This window comes from Cetorhinus maximus, chromosome 1 (assembly GCF_964194155.1).
Source record: "Cetorhinus maximus chromosome 1, sCetMax3.hap1.1, whole genome shotgun sequence".
In the NCBI taxonomy this organism is placed as follows: Eukaryota; Metazoa; Chordata; class Chondrichthyes; order Lamniformes; family Cetorhinidae; genus Cetorhinus; species Cetorhinus maximus.
In genome coordinates, this window is record NC_135879.1 from 66,921,131 (window position 1) to 66,939,543 (window position 18,413).

The following is an 18,413-nucleotide window of genomic DNA, read 5'->3' on the forward strand; positions in this document are numbered from 1 at the left end:
AAATATTTTCTTTTCTTAATTAAGAATACATACAAAAGTGTGGTGTAGTATCATTGTCCAGAAGATGCAGTGAGACTAGTCCTTATCATAGAGAGGGCTGAGCAACGTAATCTTGCCACCACTGAAAAGTAGTCCTATAGTATCATATAACAGGATCTCATGCTGTGTGTGGCTCCATCACTAATGAGGAATATGAAACTCCCTCAGTGTAATATACTTTTCTGCAAGATGCTAAAGGCAACATTAACTGAGAAAATCTGTTGTACCTAGGAACAATACTTCTCTGTCCTCATAACCATCACTTGCCAGAATAACGATTTGAAGCATTGATAATTGTTGAAAACACAGTTGATGCAAAATTTTCTGCTTGCTATATTAACAACAAGTTGTTAGTGAAATGTATACTTTAAAAAACTTTGGACCATTTAGTAATATTTGAGGTTCGAATACAATTTATGCTGCAGTTTTAATCTGGGTAATTGTTTGACATTGATGTTTTAAATAAATACAAGCAATTGGAGAAAGTTACAGAACAACAGTTAAGGTTTTGTGACTCCTAAAGTAGCATTGCTAAAGAAAATCAATCTGAGTGTTTTTACTTCATTCTTGTTAATTTTCTATCCTTCCCTCCTCTCTTGACACAGTTACACAGGTACTGGCTATCCTAAAGTATCGTGTATGAGAATTCATACATGATTTAATCAGTGAGGGCTTCGATGCAGAACCTGCTCACTTTATCTGTACTTTCAAGTTCCAGCAAGGATCACTAGGTAGTCATCAGGTGCAGGGTCCTGACAATTTTGCCTTCCCCAATCCATGGTTACTAATGCTAATTGTAGTACCTAACGCCTTCCTGACTGAGATTAGCCAATGTCCTGCTTTCTACCCTTAATGTCACCATTAGCACATCCTTTAGCTAATATCACCACCGTCAATACCCCTTTGTCCTTTTGTCTATGACATCTTTGGCAATCTCTTCTTTGCCTCCACCTATCACTGGCCCTCTATCCAGCTCCACTTGTCCCACCCCCCTCAAACATCTTATATTTCAACTCATTTCTATTTTTCTTTAGTTTTGATAAAGAGTCTTACGGACTCGAAACGTTAACTGTCTTCCTCTCCGCAGATACTATCAGACCACCTGAGTTTTTCCAGCTATTTTTGTTTTTGTTTTAGCCAACTCACACACAGGAGTCACATGTAGGACTTGCCACCTATGTTACGGATAAATGTTGAGTCTTCATGGAAACCATTTATTTTCTTTTAACAAACTGTAGAAATTACAGTTTTCAGATGGCTAGGTTGAAGTGATACATCACCATCAATTAGCAGAGGCTGATCACCTTATTGTTGTAATACCATCAGGGGTTGCACCAACAGAGGCCAGCATCACCCCTCAGATGAAAGAGAGTCATGAGGCCTATTTCCCATGCTCAAGCAAGAGGATTGTGAGCAGTTTTTTCTCCAGAAAATGCACATAAATGGATTTTGGCCTAGATTTGCCACCCATTGCTCATGAGTGGATGGAAATACTAGCTCATACTTCTCCCATTTTCCTAATTCTTTGTTTCTCCGAGAGGTGTTAATTCCTACTCTGGGGAGGTCTTAACAGAGGGGAAATATCAAAAGAATACCTACGTATGTTATTAAAAGTCCTGTGTATGCGAGCACTTATTGTTCAACTTCCTGTTGTGATAATTTTCATAATGCTTTTAATGCCAACATTTATAATTGGAACTATGTAAACATGAGCATTTCCAATGTAAACACCTCTCTGTCATTGTGTAGATGCAGGGCTCCCACCAGTGGTTTCTCTCAGCTCTTTACTCTTTGACCTCTTCAGTTTCTAGCCCTGTTCCTTTATTTACTTCCTGGTCTTTGGCCTGCTTCTCCACCCCATATCCTAACTCTATGAGGCATCTGTCTCCTACCTCACTCCCAGGTCTCACTTCCCATGAGTTTAAAAAAGTACACTGTTCACAGCTGATGATTGAGAACCTGGGAGCAGACAGACTCAGTGCAAAATAGAACAGCAGTGTGAGTGGCTTGCTCCCTCCAAATGAACCCCAACTCTTCCCAGTTGCCAACTGCCTTTTCATTCACCTTTGCCTCCATGACCCTTCCCAGCCCTTTTACCCGCAAGCCTCCACCATGAGCAATGTCATGGGAGTTCCACTGACAACAAAAACATTGACATTGATAGTAAGTGAGTAGAATCATCACTCCATTTCCTGTGGTTAACAAGGCCTAAACTATGACAAGTAGTTATTTTAGATGCAACCAGCTGTTGGGGATACTTAACACTAACAAGCAGCATGATAAGAACTGTATGTTCCACATTTCACCCTGCCAGGTGAAGTCTGTTTAAGATCTGAACTACAAGTGAACTTTCAGAGTATTTAAACTCTTGCTGAACTTCTGCATGAACTTTTTTATTTAGATGCTGTAAATACAACTAGTGAGAAAAATGCAGAAGTTTTTATTAAAAAGAAATTGGCACTCAGAATGAAGCAGAATATGTGGGAAAACATCGATGTTCATTGTGAGCTATCAACACTGTAAAGGTTCACTTTAAGCAGTATTGTAAGCATGTGTGTGTCTGTTAGTGTATACATATTTTTTATCCTTTGAAAGCAGTGATGAACTTAATATTTTTATAACTGTAAATATCAACTAGTAGCTGAATACTGGTACTTTAAGACTGTGATAAAGTGGTAAATCACTTGTCTTTGCATCTCCATGCCAACGGAAGGATTTAAGAGGGGAAACTAAATTATGCCAGGAACTTATAATATTCTAATTACAATAAGGTTGTATCATGACTTTCATGTAATGAAAAACAGCTTCGGGTGACAACTTGACTCTGGAGTTTGGCCCTGATCTGACCCCAAGGTAGGTTAGCAGCAAACATTGGGCAGAATCATCCCAGGTTTGCACTAAGTGTGGCAGCAGGTGAGGAGAACAACGTTTTACCCGCCAGCCACAGTGGCAGCTTCTCGCGCCATAGTGTCCCAAACCCACTGCATTAATTATGCATTCCTGGGAAATAGGCCGTTTCCATGGCAGGCGGGCTCGCATTCGCCCACCACATCATCACCTCGCCATTTCATCATGCCAGGCACCATATTTTAAATGCAGCCACGTGCACACCTCTCAGTGCTTCCAGCCCAGAACTGCTGCACGGAAGACATGGCCCCGAAAGGCAAAAAGACTGCAGACCCCAGGCTCAATGATGCGTCCCTTGAGTACCTTTTGGATGCAATGGAGGCCTGCCGTGACGTCCTCTATCCCTACTCTGGCCACAGGATGGGCAGCAACATCACCATTCTGGCTTAGGAGGTGGTGGCAGCGGTGGTCAGCGCCAACGCCCTGCAAAAGAGGACAACCACCCATTGCCGCAAGAGGATGAATGATCATCTTCGTTCCTCAAGGTTAAGTCACTCTCCTCATCACCCCCAGCCATCACACACTCACAAACACATCACACATCCATAGAGCCCTCACTCACTGCTAGTTCAAGGGACATCACCATTCACTCTCTCACACGTACCTTCATTGTCCTCATCCCATCCATGGGATCACTGAGCACCTATACATGCCAGGCATACTTATCATCTGGCCTGGCAGGCAGCCTGCTTACACTCTGTCCATCTCTATTCATAGAGGACAAGCTGGCACACAATAAGAGGGAGAGGTGGCAGACTGGTAGAGTAATGCCTAAAATCAAAGTCTTCGTGGACTTTGAAAACAGCCATTCAGCCGGCTAGAGAGGATCTGGACCATTCTTGTGTTGACAGTGAGGTCAGCGGTGCTCTACCAAGTGAGGATCCAGCTGTGCAACATCCATCAGACAACCATGCTGTGAGTTATGTGTCTTGTTTCATAGGCCACTGCCATGCACTCCTTGCTTTCGCAGGCACATCTACCAAACAGCCAAGAGAGTCTCCAATCGAGCCCCGAGGCTGAAACCCTCCCTGAAGATTGTCACAGCACTCACCCATACCTTCCACCATTGCAGAGATATATACCTCGGTGGGACCTAGCTTTAGGATAACCATGGGATCACAATCTGGTGAGCACATCACACTTCCTGATCCACAGCAGGCGGCGACAGAGACTTCCCAGCTCCCCGACACTCGGAGGATTGCTGGAGGCCAGAAATCTGCTGAGTCCGAGTCAGATGATGAGCCTCTGGACCTTGTCATGTCACAGTTGCTGGAGCTGCAAAGGAAAGCTTGGGAACATCAGGAAGGGATGTCTGCTGCACTGCTCAGATTGCAAGGCACGGTGGAGGTGTCCGTCTGCCGTCAGGCTGAGATGATAGTGCCGGTATGCCAACACACCGAGGCCAACACTGGTAGGATGGTGGCTGCTATGGTGACCTTGGTACAGGACGTCACTCCTGCGCTGCTGCATAGGTTGAACTCCATCGTCGACACCATAGCTGGCCTCCAACAGTGTGTACACGAGAGGGGTTCGAGGCAGTCCGATCTCACTCCAGCTACCCCTTCTCCTCAAGGAGTCAGCTAGGGATGCTCAGAGTCCATACGGAGGAGGATCAGCAGGTGTAACTACCACCCCACCCACGTGGCCATCCATCCAGGTGACTCCGGGAGTGTCCAGCCCATCCGAATCCCCTCTCCCTGTGACCTCAGCAGCTCCAGCTCCACAGACCGAGAAGGGTGCTACTGCCATACAACAGGACCCTGAAAGCAAGCTGGGGCCCTCCAGGTCTCAGCCTTCTAGAGGACGCCTGCCAAGGTCATCGCAGACAGGATGTAGCAGGCTGCCTCCGCCTCCACTGTGGATGCCCGGGAAGCACCAAGACTTAGCAGCAGGTTTAGAAGGTTAAGAAGATGTAGTTGCACAACCTGGGCACAGGTGTTAATGACTTGTACATAATGTTCACTATTTTAAATAAACTCCCAAGAATGTCTCCTTGCCTATGGCTCCTTGTTCTGATGAGCAGTGTTGGTGTCACTCAGATGTGAAACCTTTCTGCACAAGATAAAGGCAGGTGTCTCAGTCCAGGGCTTCTTCCCTGTGCTCTGTGCAGCCTTCAGACCAAAGTGATAGTCAGACCTCACACTACTTGGACATGTTAGTGCTGCCTGCACCTCGACGGTGCTTGTCATTGCTGCCAGAATGTCGTGGGCAGGCGTCACAGAATTCCGTCATTCTCTCTGTATGCTCTCAGCACCTTTGAGGCGGGGCTGGCCCCAATCTCTTCAGCATCTGTGACCAGTCACCCTGTGCTCCTGAAGGTGTCAGGTGCTGAAGGCAGACAAAGGATCAGGCGCGTTCAAAGTTTCATGGCTACGTCTCCATGATATGACCCTGATCTCAGAGCTCAAGCGAGCTGCCCTCAGACAGACAGGAGTCAGATATTCTCAGAGGCTATGTGAAGAACTAGGAAGTGTCCTCACTGCATTCAATAAAAAAAAAATCCTGGAATTAAAAGTCTAATGATGACCATGAAACCATTGCCAATTGTTGTAAAAACCCAAAACAAAAACAGAATTACCTGGAAAAACTCAGCAGGTCTGGCAGCATCGGCGGAGAAGAAAAGAGTTGACGTTTCGAGTCCTCATGACCCTTCAACAGAACTAAATAAAAATAGGAGAGGGGTGAAATATAAGCTGGTTTAAGGTGGGGGCGGGGTGGTGGGGGGAGAGAAGTTGGGGGATGTGGTTGTAGGGACAAGCAAGCAGTGATAGGAGCAGATAATCAAAAGATGTCACAGATAAAGGAACAAAGAGGTGTTGAAGGTGGTGATATTTAAGAGAATGTGCTAATTAAGAATGGATGGCAGGGCACTCAAGGTACAGCTCTAGTGGGGGTGGGGTGGAAAGACTGACAGGGCATCTCAGGTATAGATTTAAAAATAATGGAAATAGGTGGGAAAAGAAAAATCTATATAAATTATTGGAAAAAACAAAAGGGAGGGGGAAGAAACGGAAAGGTGGTGGGGATGGAGGAGGGAGTTCAAGATCTAAAGTTGTTGAATTCAATATTCAGTCCGGAAGGCTGTAAAGTGCCTAGTCGGAAGATGAGGTGCTGTTCCTCCAGTTTACATTGGGCTTCACTGGAACAATGCAACAAGCCAAGGACAGACATGTGGGCAAGAGAGCAGGGTGGAGTGTTAAAATGGCAAGCGACAGAGAGATTTGGGTCTTTCTTGCGGACAGACCGCAGGTGTTCTGCAAAGCGGTCGCCCAGTTTACGTTTGGTCTCTCCAATGTAGAGGAGACCGCATTGGGAGCAACAAATGCAGTAGACTAAGTTAGGGGAAATGCAAGTGAAATGCTGCTTCACTTGAAAGGAATGTTTGGGCCCTTGGACGGTGAGGAGAGAGGAAGTGAAGGGGCAGGTTTAACACTCCACCCTGCTCTCTTGCCACCCAAATCTCCCACTGCACGGGTGTCATCAGCCACATCCTCTGCGGGTAGCCCTTGTCCCCGAGGAGCCAACCCTGCAGACCCTGGAAGATGTCAGGGATCTGTGACTGACTGAGAATGGAAAAGTCATGGACTCTCCCTGGAAACTGTGCCCAGACCTGCAGGATGCATTTGTGGGTCGCGCACTAGCTGCACATTCAACTCTTGCGGCTGACCGCTTGTTGCGACGGAGATCCGAGTGCCATGTGAGTGCAGTCGATCGCATCCTGCACCTGTGATCTGAGCAAATCCAATCACTCTTGCATCCTGGCTCTCTTGGCCCTGGGTGAAATGCATGAAATTATGTGCCCTCGCAAAGGTGGCACCCGTAAAACCATGAATGCCTTTGTGGGTGGAGGCGTGTGATATCCCACAGAGGTCACCTGTGGAGCCCTAAAAGGAGCTGCTGGCGTAAAAATTGAGCGCTGTGGTCACTTTCACGGCCACTGGCTGTGGATGCCCTCCATGTCCCCGTGACACCAAATCCTGCAGTAGCTGGCAGATGTGACCAACCAGTTCCCTAGACATGCGCAGTCTTTGGTGACACTGGTTGTCAGTCATCTGCAGGAATAAAAAGCAGCATCAATCGACCTTTGGTCTAGCTAGGTGGTGACAAATGACAGCTCGCTGTGGCTCTTCAGCGGCGTTTGCGGGAGCCCTAACCGCCCCTTCTTCCTGAGGGTGCTGCTCCTCCCTCTGCGCTGCCAGGTGCCTCCGTCAATCTCCGTCGTCTCCACTCTTTGTACGCCATGGGGCATACAGCTAGTTCACCAGGATCCATGCTCCTGATGTACTCCTCCTTCAGAATGAAAGAGAGAGACGCTTGGGTATACTAAGAACCTCGCTTGGTTAAGTCTGAAGGCCCCTCAATGCATCCTAGAGAGTGCTGGCCACTACTTGGATGGCCAGAGTTTAGTGCGCTGCATGGCTGCCCAAAACCCAATCCATCTCTGCCCCACTCCACCTGACCGATTTGGCGGCAGCTTTGCCCATTGGACTGCATGCTGTGCTCTCAGCTCAGGTGCAGGCATTCTCCTAATCCACACTGTATCGCTGCACTGTTAGCTTGAACCATGGGGGAGACAGGTCCAGACCGGGGTGATGACATTGCAAGGGGCTGTGAGCGCCTCCACCAGTGTCTGCTCAATGGCCAACTTTAGCAGTTTGAGATTGTACAATGTGCCCAGTCGTCCAACTGTTCTGCTGTCCACTAAAATGCACATTAGTTTGCAGTCTGTGCCCAAGGGGTGGCACTTTCATACCTCTGCGTTGCATGAGTGGGCAGATAAACTAGAGGCCTGACTCCAATCACATTAGTGTGGCTGCACCTGAATTGTCTCAGCTGCAGAGGAATGGCCACTTTATACAACGTTTCCCTAATGTGTGGCTGCTTCCCTCACCTCCACCCCACATATGCTTGTGCACTACCTTCACAACCTTCAACTGCAGGGCAGCCCTTGCACCCCATCCAACACGCCTCAACCCTGAAGTCCAACAGGCGATCTGAGCGAGTGCTACGCAACATAATTGTGCATTTACCTCCGAGTTCCCCTCAAAGTGCAGCCTGCCAAGTGCATGCCTTATATATGCTGTTGTGAAACATATTGGCATGGATGGACAATCCAGCAGGGGGGATGATTCCGGCGGGCTGGCCTTATAATGATATGCAGATGTATTACAATGAGGCTGCCTACTCCTGATGGCGGGAAACGCAGCTCGCCATCGACAGGCTGAGTGGACGATCACAAACTGGTTTCGTGACATCGTGAAACCGATTTCTGGCCTTCTCGCCATATTGTCCGCCCACGCTGCCGAGCACTCCCGACACCAACATGTATGGAAAGTTCCACCCATTGTGAATCCCTCTAGTAAGGGTCTTTGCACTGGCTTAACCTGACATTTCTTGAATACACCTTCAGTTCAAGCCAAGGCTAAAGGTACCTTATGGTTTGTTGGGTCTCTTGGACACATTACAAAGTTACCCAGAGCTGTCGGAACATAGGAACAGGAGTAAGCCATTTAGTCCCTTGAATCTGTTCCACCATTCAATGAGATCATGACCAATCTGTGGTCTAACTCCATATACCCATCTTTGCCCCATATTCCTTAATACTTGTGGATAACAAAAATCTAACAATCTCAAATTTAAAAATAACCAATTGATCTAGTGTAAATTGCTGTTTGATGAAGAAAATTCCAAACTTCTGCCTCTGTAGAAGTGTTTCCTAATAAAAGATCAGGCTCCAATTTTTAAACTATGCACCCTAGTCCTAGACTCCCCAACAAGAACCCAACATGACCGAGTTGAATTAAATGCATTGAAAATGTAAACCTTCCATCTGTATTTTCAACATGTTTAAAATTTACACACTGGCAGTGGAGTTCTGCATATTATGTCTTTGCCCAAGCAGTATAAACAGGGTACACAAGTTGGTACTGTAGTTACTGATTTCAGATCTTTAGGTAATTCCATAACTTTAGGAACAACAATGTTTGCACTTATTCCTAGTTTCACGATTAAGTTGTTTTTTTCTCTTCTGCTTGTATAGGTTTATTGTCTTTTGAAATTTAAATTGGCCTGGTGATTTAAAAGAAACTTAGCATTCGTTACAGACTTTCATATTGATAATCTTAGCATTAGCTTTTATATCCTACTGGTAAAATATTGCTAAACTTTGTAATACTCTTTATATGTGCAAACATATTATAAAACCTATTCAAATTGTTTTCCAATGATTGTGTACCAAAACTAAAGAAGGCTGCTTTTACTTTTGTTTGCAGATATAGAAGGTGGAGCTGTACGTGTTCAGGGAGCCAGGGGATTACCTCCATCTGACAGTTACAAGGTTCTGTGAAAGGAAATGCTTGCAGAAATTGAGTAAAACATATGACAGTTACGAACGTATCAGTTTTGTTATTTAATATAATTCAAATGATTTCTTGAAATTCATTATATGGAGAATGATTATGACTTCTGTGTAGAATGATTTAGCATTATGTGGAGGATGATGACTGTAATATGTGGGAAATAATGCAAAATGAGAAGGATGCCCATGTAGTATGTGATGGATGATTAAATACAGTACTTTAAAATATTTACAAATACTGTTATTGTGGCAGCAATATTTGTAGACAGGAAGGCCCTACAAACAGTGAGATAAATAACCAATTTCTCTACTTTGTTTGATGTTGGTTGAATCAGCCCCCCTCCTCCTCTCCTTTGGTCTTGCCAGAACCCACTCCCCTGCCCCCCCCCCTCCCCTGCTGCTCACTCCTGTGGTCTCACCAGCACACCCCTCCCCCGTTCCTACAGCGACCTTGCTTATTTTTTCCTCCAGAGTTGGTCACCCTGGTCAGGCCCACAATAAGAAAATTTTGCTCTTCAAGTAGTGGAATAGGATCTTTGCAGTCGCCTGAATAGGCATAGATGGGATCTGGATTTATTGTGTCATCTAAAAGACAACGCCACCAGCAATGCAGAACTGTTTAAATACTACAGTGAAATGTTATGCATTGCAGCCCAAATCCACACCTGACTTGGAGGCAAAGTGCTACTAACTGAGCCAAACTGACATTTGGGAAACAGCTTGCAGTAAACTTTAAAATAAATTAGGAAATAAGTTATGGTAGTATGACAATCTGCTGATTTACTAATTGTCTATGGTAATAATGAATATTTAATACCTTTGATAGGATTACTGGCCTACAACTTTGAGATATATAATCATAGAAATCGGTTGAAAATTTAGAATACAGAGAGACTATTTGACATCTTGTGCAAGTGCTGGCTCTCTGAAAAAGCTTTATACTTTATCCCTTTCTTCTGCCCTTTCTCAATATCCTGTTTAATTTTTCTTTGGTTTTAAAAGAGATAAACTCAATAAATGGCAGAACAATGAAAGCAAATGGATTGAAGGAGTTTGTTTAGTAATACTTCAGTAGAAAACAAGCAAAACACCTTTAAAGGTATATTGCTGGGATTTATACATTCCTAAAACCAGCAAACTCAGCCTAAGGAGCTTAAATGGATTAACAAACAAATTAAAAGCAAGATAAAGAGGAAGAATAACCTCTACAAATCATGCAGGGAGTAACGAGAAGGAGGTTTATTGGATGAATATAAGAGAAAGCAGAAACAAACCAAACGATGATTAAAAGATCAAACATTATCCTAGAAAAAAGCATAGTCACTGAAATTAAATACAACATTTTTTAAAAATCTATCAGTGCTACAACTTTAAAATGGCAGTTGTTAGTGTGGTGAAATCCATAAAAGAGGTAAATAGGCTTGAAACTGTTCAAATTTGCAGACTATACCAAACTAGAAGGGGCATTGGAATCGAACAAGACAGCTCAGAAGCCAAAGAATGAGTTGAACAAAAAACATAACTGGACAGAATAAATGACAGGTAAAACTTAAGGCAGACAAGTGTAAAGTACAGAAAATCAAAGAAAAAATAGGCAATACATGTACTATGTGAATCATGTTACAATAGACAAGGATGAAGCTGAAAGAGACCTGAGTCTTAGTAGATTCAATGCTCGACATAAACAAGTTTAGAGTAAAACTAAGAAAGCCAATAAAATGTTGAACAAAGAGAAAAGCAGTAAAAAGAAGTCAAAGTAAGTTGTGACCAAATTATTGTGTTCTGGTGAGACTGCATTCTCAATACTGCTTCTAGTTCTGGTTGCTGAGAAACTTGAGCATTTCAGTGTGGAAAGCAGGTATCTGGGAGGTGATCTTATAAAAATATGTAAGATTGTTATGGGAATAGAAAAGCAACACCAAGGAATATTATTTTAAATCAAATCGTGAGATTAGGACAGACTAGCAAGAAGTAACTTTTTATTTACACAAACTGAAACTGTGTTTTGAAAAAATAAAAATATAATTCTCCTGACCCCGCTCTTTACTTTTTAGAGATGGTGTTAAATTTTTTCCCCTTTTTGCTGACTCACTGATTCGTTTTTTCAAACTTCATATAATTTTGAATTCTTCTATTACATTTCCTTTTGGCCATCTTTGTTCTCATGAAGAGAACCTGAGTTTCCTTTGTCTCTTATGAAAGAAAGCCTCTTATCCCTGGAGTCAGCTCAGTAAGTTTCTTCCACATCTGTTCGCAGCCATACCATCTTAATATTCTATGCAATTCTGTCTCTTATTCTGTTCCATCTCTTTCCTTGCTCCCCATCATCCCTCACTCCTCCAATCGATTGGATTTATATGATGTACAGCATGCTACAACGGCATTGAATAAAACTAATGTTCTTTTAAATTCAATATATTAACAACTCACATTAGATTTTTCTCCTGATGCAAATTTTATTCCACACTACTTGGTATTTAGGTTTGTGCTACATATTTAGATGGGTACCGAGCCACAGCTGTCTGCCCAGTGGGAGGATCCCGGTCTGTAGAAAAGGGAAGAAGAACAGCTGAAAGCATTTTGAAGAGGTATGCTTATTGGAAATAATAAAATTAGTTTTCACACAGAATCATACTGTTTTCAGCACAGGAAAGGGGCCACTCAGCCTCTTGAGTCTGCATCAGAATGGGGATGGAATATTGAAAGCTATTTCCCATCTAATTGAATGAAAGTTGTTTTTGTGGAAAAATGAACCTTGTAGACATTTTGGAAACTTTTTTTATGGTCTTCACTGCAAGAATTAGATATTTTACTTGAAACAAGCAGATTTAAGGGAGTAATGTAGGTTGGTGTTAGTCTTGGCTGCCGATTTCACCCAGCCACCACCCCCCCCCACCCCTACTGCTCCCACCACCCCACCTTCCATTTTCACCCTCTTTCTCCTAATTAGTGATGTTTTATAGAAGTGCCTTTAGTATGTTTTATAAACTGTTATACAATTGTGTATTCCACTGTCAATAAATCAGTGTGTAAGTGAAATGCACTAATCAGTAAATAAGAACATAAGAACTAGGAGCAGGTGTAGGCAGTTCAGCCCCTCGAGCCTGCCCCACCATTCATTACGATCATGGCTGATCTTATTTCGGCCTCAACTCCAATTTCCCGCCCTCTCCCCATAACCTTTCAACCCATTACTATTTAAAAATCTGTCTATCTCCTCCTTAAATATATTCAGCATCCTGGCATCCACTGCACTCTGAGGTAGTGAATTCCACAGATTCACGACCCTTTGAGAAAAGTAATTCCTCCTCATCTCTGATTTAAATCTACCACCCCTTAGCCTAAAACTCTGGCCTCTCGTTCTAGAATGCCCCACAAGGGGGAACATCCACTCCACGTCTACTTTGTCTATCCCCTTTATCATTTTATATACCTCAATTAGATCTCTCATCCTTCTAAACTCTAGCGAGTATAGGCCTAAACTGCTCAATCTCTCCTCATAAGACAAGCCCCACATCTCTGGAATCGATCTAGTGAACCTCCTCTGAACCGCCTCCAGTGCAACTACAGCCTTCCTCAAGTAAGGAGACCAAAACTGTGCACAGTACTCCAGGTGCGGTCTCACCAGTGCCTTGTACCGTTGCAACAACACTACCCTATTTTTATACTCTATTCCTTTAGCAATAAATGATTCATGATAAGCTAAAATTGATTTCAAATGCATGTATCTTTTGAGAATAGATTGAGCTAGTACCTACAGTATATTCAAGTTGGCTTACTGAGTGAACTTCTTTTATTCTGATTAATTTATGTATGAATTATAGCTACAATGGTGTGATAAGAACATGTGGTGGGGCAGTATATTGGACTTCAAACATTTTCAATACAGTGATCAATTGTAGGCTTTCCACCCACAGTTCCATATGAAGGGTGGTGTGTGAGGGGGGTGGGTGGTGTTCCTGACCTCTGCTGTGAATCCATATATCATCAAGGATCGGTCAGGAAGGAAGACAGTCATTTTCAGCAACTATTGTGCACCTAGCTACAAAGAATGGTATAGTTGGCAGTCAGCAGTCTCTTGCTTTGCAGAGGAAAATGTATTGGAAAAAGGAAAAAAAAACTTGTGACATAACTTTCCCACAAAAGCAAGCTTATCTTTCATTAGTGGATCACTGGTGGCCTTAGAGAAATGGTGCACAGCCAATGGTTTCTCTTTCTTGTGAAGGAAGTTTTATTTTATTTGTTTGTGGGATGTGGGCATCATTGGCTAGGCCAGCATTTATTGCCCATACCTAATAGCCCTTGAGAATGTGGTGATGGGTGGCCTTGATGAACTGCTGCCATCTGTGTGGTGTAGGTACACCCAAGTGCTGTTAGGAAGGGAGTTCCAGGATTTTGAACCAGCGACAGTGAAAGCTAGAAATATAGTTCTAAGTTCAAAAGCTGTGTAATGTGGAGGGGAATTTGGTGGTGTTCCCATGCACTTGCTGCCTTTGCCCTTCTAGGCAGTTGAGGTCATGGGTTTGGAAGGTGCTATCAAAGGAAACTTGGCCAGTTGCTGTGGTGCATCTTGTAGATGGTACTTACACTTAGTGCAGTCACAGTGCACTAGTGGTGGAGGGAGTGAATGTTTAACGTGGTGGTTGGGGCACCAATCAAACAAACTGATTTATCATAGATGATGTTGAGTTTCCTGAGTGTTGGAACTGCATTCATCCAAGCAAGTGGAAACTATTCCATCACAATCCTAACTTGTGCCTTGTAGATGGTGAAAACACTTTGGGGAGTCAGGAGGTGAGTTACTTGCCACAGAATGCCCAGTCTCTGACCTGCTGTTGCAACCACAGATATGTATGTAGCTGGCCCAGTTAAGTTTCTGTTCATGTTAACCTCCAGGATGTTGATATTGGGGAATTCAACATTGGTAATGCTGTTGAATGTCAAAGCGAGCTGGTTGGAGATGTTCATTGCTTGTCAATGACCTGGTGTGTATGTTACTTGCCACTTATCAACCCAAGTTTGAATATTGTCCAGATCTTGCTGTATGCAGGCACGACTGCTTCATTAACTGAGGAATTACGAATGATGCTGAACGTTGTGCAGTCATCAACAAACATTCCCAATTCTGACCTTATGATGGAGGGAAGGTCATTGATGAAGAAGCTGAAAATGGCTGAGCCTAGGACATTACCCTGAGGAACTCCTGCAGTGATGTCCTGGAACTGAGATGATTCACTTCAATCATCACAACCATCTTCTTTTGTGTTAGGTTTGACTCCAACCAGTGGAAAGATTTCCCAATTTCCATTGACTTCAGTTTTATTAGGGCTTCTTGATGCGACATTCGGTCAAATGTGGCCTTGATGTCATAGGTAGTCACCCTCACATCACCTCTGAAATTCAATTCTTTTGTCCATGTTTGGACCAAGGCTGTAATGAAGTCTAGAGACATGTGGCCCTGGCAGAACCCAAACTAAGCATCGGTGAGCAGGTGAGTAAGTGCTGTTTGAGACTGCTGACACTTTCCATCGCTTTTCTGACGATTGAGAATGGACTGATGGAGTAGTAACTTGCCGGATTGGATTTGTCCTACCTTTTGTGGATAGGATATACCTGGACAATATTCCAAGTTGTCCAATGGATGACAGAGTTGCGCTGTACTGGAACAGCTTGGCTAGAGGTACAGCTAGTTCTAAAGCACAGGTCTTTGGCACTACAGTCAGCATATTGTCAGGGCCCATTGCCTTAGCTGTACACAGTGCACTTAGCCATTTCTTCGTATTGTATGGAGTGAATTGAATTGGCTGAAGACCGGCATCTGTGATGGTATGGTCCTCAGGAGGAGGCCAAGACGGACCGTCCACTTGGTAGTTCTGACTGAAGTTGGTTACAAATGATTCATCCTTCTCTTTTGCACTATTATGCTAGCGTCCGCCATCATTGAGGCTGGGGATATTTCTGGAGTCGCCGCCTCCTCCCATTAATTGTTTAATTGTCCACCGCCATTCACAATTATCAGCCAAGTACCACTCCACCAGCAAAGTGATGAAAGGGGTTGTTGACAGTACTATCGAGTGGGACTTACTCAGCAATAACCTACTCACTGATGCTTAGTTGGGGTTCCACCAAGGCCACTCAGCTCCTGACCTCATTACAACCTTGGTGCAAACATACACAAAAAAGCTGAACTCAAGAGGTGAGGTGAGAGTGACTGCCCTTGACATCAAGGCCGCATTTGACTGAGTGTGGCATCAAGGAGCCCTAGCAAAACTGGAGTTAATGGGTATCAGTAGGAAAATTCCACTGGTTGGAGTCATACCTAGCACAAAGGAAGATGGTTGTGGTTGTTGGAGGTCAATCATCTCAGTCCCAGGTCATTACTGCAGGAGTTCCTCAGGATAGTGTCGTAGGCCCAACCATCTTCAGCCACTTAATCAATGGCCTTCCCTCCATCATAACGTCAGCAAGGGCGGATGTTCACTGATGATTGCATAATGTTCAGCACCATTCACGGCTCCTCAGATACTCAAGCAGTCTGTGTCCATATGCAGCAAGACCTGTACAACATTCAGGCTTGGGCTGATCAGTGCCAAGTAACATTCACACCACACAAGGGTCAGGCAATGACCATCTCCAACAAGAGAGAACCTAACCATCGCCCTTAACATTCAATGGCATTACCATCACCAAGTCCCCCACTATCAACATCCTGGGGGTTACCATTGACCAGAAACTGAACTGGACCAGCCATATAAATGCTGTGGCTACAAGAGCAGGTCAGAGGCTAGGAATCCTGCGACGAATAACTCACCTCCTGACTCTCCAAAGCCTATCCACTTTCTACGAGGCACAAGTCAGGAATGTGATGGAATACTCTCCACTTGCCTGGATGAAGCTCGACACCATCCAGGACAAAGCAGCCCACTTGATTGGCACCCCATCCACCACCTTAAGCATTACTCGGTCTACTAACGACACGGTGGCAGCAGCATGTACCACCTACAAGATGCACTGCAATTCACTAAGGCTTCTTCAACAGCAACTTCCAAACTCACAACCTCTACCATCTAGAAGAACAAGGGCAGCGGATGCATGGGAACACCATCACCTGCAAATTCCCCTCCAAGCCACTCACCATCCTGACTTGGAAATATATAACCATTCTTTCAGTGTCACTGGGTCAAAATCCTGGAACTCCCTTCCTAACAACTCTGTAGGTGTACCTACATCACATGGATTGCAGTGGTTCTAGAAGGCAGCTCACCACCACCTTCTCAAGATCAATTAGGGATGGGCAATAAATGCTGGCCTAGCCAGCGACGCTCACATCCCGTGAAAGAATTTTTTTTTAAACTGAATGTGGCAGGACTGCAGAGCTTTGATTTGTTGCAATCTGATTCGTTGTGGGATTGATTCGCTCTGTCTATAGCATACTGCCTTTTGCTGTTTAGCATGAATGGAGTCCTGAGTAGTGTGTCAGGGAGGAGGACTTTGCAGGGTCAACTGAGCTGGGTGTGTCTTTGTTATGTCCGGTGCCTAGGTTAATGCTGGACAGTTGGTCCAATTTTAACCTTGTTCATCTTTTTCATATTGGTTTGATATAACTGAGTGACTTCCTAGGTTAGGTTAGAGGGTACTTAACAGTGAAAACATTGCTAAGGTTATGCAGTCCATATATGCCAGACCAGATAAGGATGGAAGATTTCCTTTCCTAAAGGACATCAGTGAACCAGATGAGTTTTACAGCAGTCCAGTAGTTTCATGATCACCATTACTGATGCCAACTTCTTATTTCAGATTTCTTAACTGAATTTAAATTCCTAGCTGCTGTCGTGGGATTTAAACTCATGTCTCCGGAGCATTAATCCAGGCCTCTGGATTACTATCCCAGTAACATAACCACTATGCCTGATGGTGAGCAGCTCTTGAGGGAAATGTGACTGAAAATATTTAAAGCAAACAAAATAAAAGAAAAACTAGAAAATAGGTAATATTGGGAAAAGATGGAGATATAAGGGTTTCAAGCTTGTAAAAAAAAATTTGAACTGGAAACCTGAACAGCCTTATTGCAACAGAGAATTCATCTTATTTCTATCACTCTGCACATGCTTTCGTCATTGCCATTTTTACCCATTCCCATTTTTTAAGCAAAAAAAGTTATTCCATTAGAAAATAAAACCCTTCCAACCTGTTTTGATACATATACCTTTTACAATTTGGTGAATTGTTAGTGATTGTAAACCAGCCTTTCTGTTCTTTTGTTGATTCATGAAGGATGCGACGCATGTTCAAGCAGACTGGTCTGGATGACTTCAAATCAGTCAATGTTCAGATTTTGGGATCTGAAGAAACCTATGGAGAACAAGCTGTAAAGAGGACAGATGTACGTGAAATGACTTTATAAACCATAATGAGTTATTTGGATGTCGTGATCAATGTTTCTAACCTTTTGTGGTTATGCCTCTGCATTTTTTTACCAGTTTGGGATTGGAGGTAACTGAGTGTGTGCAACCATCCATTTAATGGAAAATGTCTGTACTTTAAGCCTCTCTTTCCCCATGTTGTGGTGCATTAACATATTTATCGCTTTAAAATTCACACTTAGGATGCTATTTTTAAACTGTAGCCAAATATTCCCCATTTTTGCAAAATATCCTACTTTCACACATTTCCCTTACTTAATGACATTGGGCTGCAGAAATGAGTGAAACGTTAAAGAAATCTAAACATTCCCCTTTACTCATCTATAGATGTTTAATTATTAACCAAGAGTTGCCCATTATTTCTAAAGTGCTGTGGCTTGGTTGTACAGAGTCCTCGTGAAGCTGTTATTTGGCTGGCAGTTCACCACATGCAGAAAAAAGCCTTGGAACTCTTTTCCCGCGAAATTGCAGCAGCTGGCACCGGAATGGGTAAGTGATAATTGCTTTTTGGGTACTTACTCGCAAAAAAACCTTACCTAAATAGCATATGGGTTTATTTACAGCCAGATTTATTTTCTCCCCCTCCCTTAAATTTTAGGAATCTAAACATTACAACCACATTACAGATTGATGCAGGAAATTTACTAAATGTTTTTTTTAAAATGATCCATGTGTTCTAAATTTTC

The 18,413-nt window shown here is 43.5% G+C and overlaps 2 protein-coding genes across 2 annotated transcripts in view; both read left to right on the plus strand.

Moving 5' to 3' along the window:
- Positions 1-18,413, plus strand: part of fgb (fibrinogen beta chain) — a 285,364-nt gene that overhangs the window by 250,891 nt on the left and 16,060 nt on the right. The window lies entirely within an intron of this gene.
- Positions 1-18,413, plus strand: part of LOC144680621 (uncharacterized) — a 188,906-nt gene that overhangs the window by 94,995 nt on the left and 75,498 nt on the right. The window contains exons 10-13 of the mRNA XM_078542247.1: positions 9,219-9,283; positions 11,786-11,892; positions 17,579-17,687; positions 18,117-18,216. Coding sequence (XP_078398373.1) covers positions 9,219-9,283; positions 11,786-11,892; positions 17,579-17,687; positions 18,117-18,216 — 381 coding nt within the window. The remainder of the gene's footprint in view (positions 1-9,218; positions 9,284-11,785; positions 11,893-17,578; positions 17,688-18,116; positions 18,217-18,413) is intronic.